The sequence below is a fragment of the Geotrypetes seraphini genome, chromosome 17 (genome assembly GCF_902459505.1).
Source record: "Geotrypetes seraphini chromosome 17, aGeoSer1.1, whole genome shotgun sequence".
In the NCBI taxonomy this organism is placed as follows: domain Eukaryota; kingdom Metazoa; phylum Chordata; class Amphibia; order Gymnophiona; family Dermophiidae; genus Geotrypetes; species Geotrypetes seraphini.
The window spans coordinates 35,819,093-35,827,642 of record NC_047100.1 but is presented as its reverse complement, the minus strand read 5'-3'; the positions used below and the strand labels follow the sequence as shown (position 1 = coordinate 35,827,642).

The 8,550-nt window shown below is 43.8% G+C and overlaps 1 protein-coding gene across 2 annotated transcripts in view; it reads right to left on the bottom strand.

Moving 5' to 3' along the window:
• Positions 1-4,185: 4,185 nt before the first annotated feature.
• The window catches only part of RFT1 (RFT1 homolog), a 47,997-nt gene continuing 43,632 nt past the window's right edge, over positions 4,186-8,550 (bottom strand). For both annotated transcript variants that reach the window (XM_033925720.1, XM_033925722.1), the window contains 2 exons: positions 6,392-6,641; positions 4,186-4,919 (listed from right to left, as the gene is read on the bottom strand). In XM_033925720.1, coding sequence (XP_033781611.1) covers positions 4,755-4,919; positions 6,392-6,641 — 415 coding nt within the window. In that variant the 3' untranslated portion in view covers positions 4,186-4,754. The remainder of the gene's footprint in view (positions 4,920-6,391; positions 6,642-8,550) is intronic.

Below are 8,550 nucleotides of genomic sequence, written 5' to 3'. Positions count from 1 at the left end.
TGCGTCACTGGAACAGCAGCAGAACATTTGGGTTACTGTGTTTACATTTCAACCAAACAGATCCCACTGTAAGAGCTTGCTGAACTAGAAAGAAGTTCCCTTTGTGGCTGGCCTTTAGGTCATTATTGAGGTAATGCATAAATGTCTATGTACCGGCTGCTAATGTGACAAAAGAACATATTTTGGCTATTACTACATGCCCGTATATTTTTACATACTAAGGCTCTCTTCTATTAAACTGCGCGAGCAGTAAGTAGCGCGGTGAGCCGCGCTGAATGGCCCACGCTGCTCCTGCCGCTCACAGAGTTCCCATGAGACGCAGGAGCAACGTGGCCCATTCAGTAATTCATCATGCCATTGTTTAGCTATATATTCATGTTTAAGCTCGATCCCAGTTTAGCAAAGCTCCTTCAGAGTATCTATGCCAGAGCTATTTGCTTCCTGCCCTTAAGGGCCACAAATGGGTTGGATGTTCAGGCTCTCTCCGATTCATACACATGAGATATGTTTAAAATGGAGGTAGTGCATATTCATTATGAGCATGCTGAAAATATGACTCATTTTGTAGCCTTGAGGGACTATAAATGAATGCCACTACTCTATGCAGGGGGGTGGGGATGGCAACAGGAGGGAGTAGGCATCCATTCTGCCTCTTAACTTCACCGTGGGGCGGTTCCCTGCCATGGCCGTTCAGCTGATCACAGCAGGGAGTTTTCCTTGCCACTATCAGCTCAGTGGCCGCATCTATTTGAAACATAGATCAGCATTTGCTGGGCTACATTTCAGACACCTATCGCAGCCCTGGGAAGACACCTAAGGCTGCTTAAGCTCGGTCAAGGCCACTTCGGGTAAAACCATGTTTCATTGTCCCGACACATCTCCCTGTACCTGTACAATGTAGGCAACCTGCCTTGTTTGTTATTTTTTGAAAACTTGCATCCTAATTGGCAGTAGGATGCTGTTTATAGAATTTGCCCCTGAGTGCGCAACATTCAGGAGTTCATCATAGGCCCTGAGCCTGCTTTTCTCTTATCCGTATGGTCATTGCCACAACCACAGGTCCAGTAGTGATGGCAATGGTAGTGGTGGGGGGAAGGCACAGAGTTGGGAGATCAAAGCCTGCCAGAGGAGGGGGGACACTTTCTGCCACCTCTAAAGTTTGGCACTCTGGCCAACTTCCTATTTCACCTTCTGGTAGCACCAACCCTGGCCTTGAGATTGGATTTGGAAATGTAAGCAATCAAATCTAAAATTCCTGTTAAGTCTAATAAGCTGGCTGATGAATTGCAATTCAATGGCAAGCTGTTACATTCACTTCATTGGAACTGTACAATGGAATTGCTTTATCGTTTCTATGAGCAAACCAAGGCTATTATTAATGTAATACTACATTAAAATACTTCTAAGTAGGCAACCATGTCAGTTACAGTAGGATTCAATCATCCACTATAAATGTGGTGTTAACATAAAGTCAATTAAATGGCCTCTTCATAATTTCAGTAAGATGTAAAGCAGCCCAGCATCTCCCTATAGAGATTCTATCTGCTTGTCATTTAATAGATTATTGTCAATTAGCATGAATCCATTGAGTTGTGCAGTTCATTAAAGCAGATAACCAGGATCAAGACATGTCAGATAGTATTAAGCATATCAATGCAAGGTAGAGTGTTTGTCTTTGATAACAAGCAGGTCAATTTCTTGCAGTGACATACCTAGCATATTAGACACCCCCCATCTGTATGAAAAACATGATTTTGTACTAACAATCCACACGTCACACAAGAGTGTCCCTAGGAAAAGGCAGCATCTTACATACTGCAGTGAGCCAGACTAGTACAGATCAATCTTGCAGTCAATCCTAACAGAAAAACTTGTCTTTCGAACACACAGAACAAAGAAAACACCTTTGCCTAGAATGGAATATGTAATCACAAACTAACCCCTCCCCCTTTTACAAAACTGTAGTGCGTTTTTTACCACGGTGGTAATAGCTCAGACGCTCATAGAATTCAAGTTTCAAGTTTATTAGGATTTTATATACCGCCTATCAAGGTTATCTAAGCGGTTTTACAATCAGGTACTCAAGCATTTTCCCTCTCTGTCCCGGTGGGCTCACAATCTAGCTAATGTACCTGGGGCTATGGAGGACTGAGTGACTTGCCCAGGGTCACAAGGAGTAGCGCGGGGTTTGAACCCACAACCCCAGGGTGCTGAGGCTGTAGATCCAACCACTGCGCCACACACTCCTCCTGAGCATTGGCGCTGTTCCCACCACGGCCAGCACTAAAAAATGCTCTATGATTTTGTAAAAAGGGGGAAAGGTTAAATTGAACCACCCAGAATCTAGACTCTACATACAATGCAACACCACAGAAACAGCGATGTATCTCCCCTAAAGCAAAAAAAATAAACAAATAGAAAATGTTTTTCTACCTTGTCTTCTCTGGTTTCTGCTTTCCTCATCTTCTTGTCACTCTCTTCATTTCATCCAGTCTACCCTCTGCCCCTTCTATATGGCATCTTCCCTCCTTCTATGCCCCTTCCAGAAACTGCCTCCCCCTTCCATCTCGCCCTTCACCCCCATTGGTCTGGCATCCATCTTTTTCCCTTCCCTCCTCCAATGGTCTGGCATCTCTCTCCTCTCCTTCCCTCTCCCACACCCCCATGATCTATCATTTCACTCTCTCCTCTCCCTTACCCCCACTTCCATCAGCATCTGTCCCCTCTCTTTCCCTCCAACCCAATTCCATCCAGTATCTTTCCCCCTTATGTCTCTCTCCCCTTTCCCTGCACACCAATTCCATCAGCATCTGCCCCCTTTCTCTCCCTTCACCACCCCGCCCACTTTCTCTCCCTCCATCACCCTTCTATGCTCCTTTCTCTCTCCCTCCAAACCAACAAAGTCCCATGACGACTGCGGCTGCTGGTCCACCCCCCTCCGATGTCACTTACATCTTCCTGAGCCGAGCTGGCAGATGCAGTCATCACGGGACCTTCCTGCATTTCAGGGTGGCTGCCGACTCTGCTCCAGAATAAGGACGGCAGCCACGCTGAGGTGCCTAGATATTACCAACAAATCATAATATTTTATAAGGTGATGGGTCTTAAGCGTGCAAGACAGACGCGCGCCGACAATTCAGCGCAAGACTTCAGCGCGCCGCAGAAAAACCTTCTTTTAAAGGGCTCTGACGGGGGTGTTGGTGGGGAACCCCCACACTTTACTTAATAGTGATCGCGCTGGCGTTGGAGGGGTTTTGGGCGGTTGTAACCAAACATTATACTGGAAACTTAACTTTTTCTCTATTTTTTAGGGAAAAAGTTAAGTTTTCAATATAATGTGGGGGGTTACACCCCCAACAAGGCAGCGCGATTCCCTATTAAGTAAAGTGGGAGGTTCTCCCCACACCCCCGTCAGAACCCTTTAAAAGAAGGTTTTTCTGCGGCGCGCTGAAGTCTTGCGCTGAATTGTCAGCGCTCGTTTGTCGGCGTGCATCTGTCTCGCACGCTTAAGACCCATCACCTTATAAAATATTATGATTTGTTGCTAACATCTAGGCAGAGGCATTTACACTAGCTCTAAGTGATCACACCTTAAATCAAGGAATGTTTTCAGCCAGTTACACTAGTCTGCACCCTCCCATAAAATTACCCTCTTTGTGCTAGCGCTTTATTAGCAACGCTTGTGGTTTTCTCCTTTACCCCATGTCCAAATTTCTTGCATTAGACCAATGTCCCATAAACCTTTCGGCCGGAAGGCACACTAAACCCAGTGCCCAAGTGCACGGAGGCCCATCTGGCCGCGACCCTGAGCCCATCTCTTCGGTGGGGAATCCTGGAGGTCCAGGGAGAGGAGGAGACGCCAGCAAGGAGAAGAGTCATCGGTGCCAGCCAACTGCCTAGACCAGACAAGTCAGACCAGACTGGCGCCTCGCCTCCTTACCAGCGTCTCGTCGGGGCACACCGGCATAGAATTTGCGATACACTGCATTAGACTTTTGGGTTAGTAGAAGTTGAATATCCCAGGTGATTATAAGCCCTTCCCAGGGTGATGCTCCCAATGTTTTTCTGGCACAGCAATATCATATCTACATTTTCTAGGAATGAACTAGGCTACCTTATTGTACCTGTCTGCATACAGGCCTCCTCATGTCAGCGTAGAGAGACGCGTAGCCATTGCCCATTCTGTCTTGCAGAATCTGCATTTGTCTAGTCTAGCATTTTTTTTTTTTTTCTATTCTGGCTGTAAACCATCTTGTCCATGTCCTGTAACTGGCAAGATCCCATCCTCAGGATTAAGTTCATTCTTCTTTTTGTTAGGTTTGATTGACATATGATTCCTGATGTAGCATTGTATTTCCTGCCATATTTATGTTTTTGTCTTTTTTCTAATTCTTTACAGGGTTTTTTTTTCCTCTTATTTTGCAAATTCTGTTGCTTCCTTCTCTGCACGAGCTGGATTCGCACTGTCAGTCCTTCTGTTCATCACTTGGCCCAGTTTAAGAATGGAGACCGACACTGCCCCTCATTCTTCAACACAATGCAATTGGACCTGTTGATGCTTTCAAGTGATTCTGCAGTCCTACAACAGTAGCTGTGTATGTATTATCCATTTCTATAATGCTTAATCCTGTTTCAGCTCTTTGGATGCAGTCTCGGCATACAATTTCAAAGCTGTATGACAGTACAGAAATTGCAAGCTGATGGATGGCTTGTATCTTATTCCATGCTGTTAAAGCACCTTTAAGTATCAATGTTTATGTTTCTTTTTTGGTGTATCTTGACAAGAACTGTGTTCTAATAAAATGGACTAGTTTCGTCTCCGTAAATACAATTGTAATAAGAGTTGCCATAACACACACACTTCCTATAGCAATGTGTATTAGTCTTGAAAGCCAGCCTTTATCACAACACAAAAATTCCTGCAAGAAAGAAAAGAAATATATAGTTATTAAGAGGTCATATTGGAATATTTTGGAGCCCCAACACGACACTAACTATACAGTTTGGCATGCGTTTCACTGCAGCTCCTTGTGGGTCTGGGAACGTCAAGTCATTTGATACTTCATTGCCCAGGTACCAAATAAGTTCCTGTCTAAAATATGTGAACCACTTTGATTGTAACCACACAGAAAACGCGGTACAGCCTTTACACTCAAGCTATTGTGACATCATTGAGGAGGTTGGCTCTTATTGGTGGACTAGGGCATTATGACATCACAATCGCAGCTCTAAGGAGAGAAGTTAGCAATATAGAGTGGCGAAGTGGCCCAGTGGTTAGAGCAGCTGCCTCAGCACCCTGCTGTTGGGAGTTCAATAGCACTTCATTGCCCCAGGTACAAAGTAAGTGCCTGTCTAAAATATGGAAATTGCTTGGACTGTAACCACACAGAAAAAGTGGTATATGAAGCCCCATCCTTACAATTAATCATCACGATGTGTAGTAGGTCTGCAGTCCTGGTAGAGGTACAGTTCTTGCACTGCCTTGAAAGATGGGTTCTCTTTGAAGAAAGTAATGGGTCAGTTTCTAGGATTTGGTTCTAAGTGTGCAAAATCCTCTTTGCCTTAACCACGTTAACCAAAGCCACCTGCATTAGCTTTACTACTGGACAACCTAATTGTAATAGATGTCATCTTATTTATTTTTCCCTGTCCGTCCCAGTGGGCTCACAATCTATCTCATGTACCTGAGGCAATGAGGGGATTAAGTGACTTCACTTTCTGCATGTTGCACTGCTTTCAGCATCAGAAGCAATTAAGGAAAGATTTATAAACTATAACGAGTTTTACTTCATGCAAAGTTCTCATCTAATATAATAAAATGTTAGGCCGCACATGCGCACTCAAAAGTCGTGTTCCCTGATCTGTCGCGGAAACACGAGTGCGCATGCGCAGCCCCGGCGGCGGCTTTCAAATAAAAAAAAAAAAAAGTTACACGGCTGACTTAGGGGAAGGAGAGCAGGCCCGGGATTTGGTCGGCCCTGCTCAGACAAGACCCCCCCTTCTTCGCCGCACCCAGGTCCCAGCGGTCCCCATTTCTTTAATAAGACATTAACTCTTTTTTTCTGTGGCCCTCCAAGTACCTACAAATCCAAAATGTGGCTCTGCAAAGGGTTTGAGACGGCTGACCTAGAGTGTTTCATGAACCAAACGTTTGACTCTAACTCCTCTATTTCTCTACTCTTCCACATAGTAGGCTTTAAATATTTTTTTTCGGGCTTTAAAAGATATCTTTTTACTCATATGAGTATAAAATGATAAATTTACCATCTATTCTAATGTTTAAAGTTTTTATTTTGAAGCTGGAGTCTGTCTCTGTACATTTTTACTGACTCCAAGTGCAAAGTAAAAAGAAAGAGACGGGGGAGAAGGAATCAAAGAAATGGGGAGGTACCTCTGAAAAGCCAGTGAGGATTCCACTGATTAGATAAACCAGAAGAAGCAAGGGTGAAAGCAGAAGGCCCTTCAGAGGTCTGCAGGAGCTCTGGCTGTAGTAGCCACAGATGTAGTGCACGCTGTGTCCTATCCGAAGAGCCATGTTGAAGCAGTTGGCAAGGATGAAGCCCATGCTGCCCAGCCAACTAGTCAGGTAGTAGGAGATGCACAAAAAGGTCAGCGACAAAGCCAACATGACAAGATTATACCTGAAATTTAAAAGTATTACTTAAACATAAACATTTCATTGAAGGAATCAAATAAATATACAATAATTTGATACAAAGAGATATTCATTACAATTAAATTCAAAATAAAATATCTGCATACATATTTTATCATTCCTCCAAAATATATTTCTATATACCTAATCTATTCTTTTCTATATCCCCCCTTAACCCCTTCCCTTTCCCCCCTACCCTTTTCCCCCTTCATTCTATTTATTTCATTTATAACCATTACATATCACTTAAATGTGCTCCCGACAGAAGTGGTGGAGAGGAAAACGGCGCCTGAGTTCAAAGAAGCGTGGGATGAACACAGAGGATCTAGAATCAGAAAATAATATTAAATATTGAACTACGGCCAGTTCTGGGCAGACTTGCACGGTCTGCGTCTGTGTATGGCCGTTTGGTGGGGGATGGGCTGGGGAGGGCTTCAGTGGCTGGGAGGGTGTAGATGGGCTGGAGTAGGTTTTAACGGAGATTTCGGCAGTTGGAACCCAAGCACAGTCCCGGGTAAAGCTTTGGATTCTTGCCCAGAAATAGCTAAGAAGAAAAAAATTTAAATTGAATCAGGTTGGGCAGACTGGATGGACCATTCGGGTCTTTATCTGCCGTCATCTACTATGTTACTATCTTAATACTAGCACAACTGAAGGTGCTTTTTAAAGGCACTTGAAGGCCAGGCAAGCTACTTCTTTTCTTTCCTAAATCTTAAAAGCCAGGGAGTGTACAAAACACAGGCTTCTACACTTGGTGCATGCAGTACTTCTTTGATTTTAAATATAGAGTTGCAAAACATTAACAATCCTTAAACTGCTTTTTCTATCTGCAACATGACGCCAAGGCCCTTGTAAGTATTTTTAAGTGGCCGCCTTTATTCTTCCAGGAATCATGTACCTGCCGTCATGTTTGCATTCCTGCCACTAAAGACACTTGGAAGAGAGGATGCAATAAAGGGCCACGTCAAACTATATGGCAAACACCATCTAAGAGGATCCTACAGTGGCTGCTACAGCTTTCTAAAGGCAATCATGCTCAAAATAAGTTCTACTTGTTGCTATGACATCAGATTTCAAAAAGGACAGGTTTTATAGCAAATCGGAGATAATATTTCATTTCCAGACAGGTGAAAGTGCATAATTTACTAGCCAGTAACTTTTATCCAGAAATTTAACCTTGAACATGAGAATCCCATTACAGTTCTAGTAAAATCAGCTCTGCAGCTGGTACAAGGTGGATATTCCTAGTAGCAGTCAGAGAACCACGTCAGTCTAAATGTATTGATCAGCCAAGCAATCCCACCATACTGAAAGTGAACGAATGCTCCCTTCCTCTTAACTCTCCTTCCTTGAAGGACAGAAAACTAGTGTTACCAGATTCATGACCAGAGCTTCTGTCAAGAGGGCATCCGCTCAAACTCAGAGGAGGGAAATTTAATGGTGACACCAGGAAGTATTTCTTCACGGAAAGAGTAGTAGATCACTAGAACAAGCTTCCAGTGCAGGTGATCAAGGCCACCAGCGTGCTTGACTTTACGAATAAATGGGACATCCACGTGGGATCCCTACGAAGGTCGAGTTAAGGAACTAGGTCTTTAGCACTCAGACTTAATGGGGTGGGTCAGTAGAGTGGGCAGACTTGATGGGCTATAGCCCTTTTCTGCCGTCATCTTTCTATGTTCTGTGTAACCCTGTTTGAGCTTTGTTCCAGGGTGTTCATGCCCCATAAGAAGGTTCATTTAGCATTACCATATATTACACCTGGCTAAAAGATATATCTGCATTGGACAGTTGGGTGGTACTTTTAAGCCTCTTTTGAGGTATAAATATAAGCACTTCAAGAGAAAGGGAGGGAGGAGAGTTTAGCATTTCTTTTAAGTTAGGCCCAGTGTTTT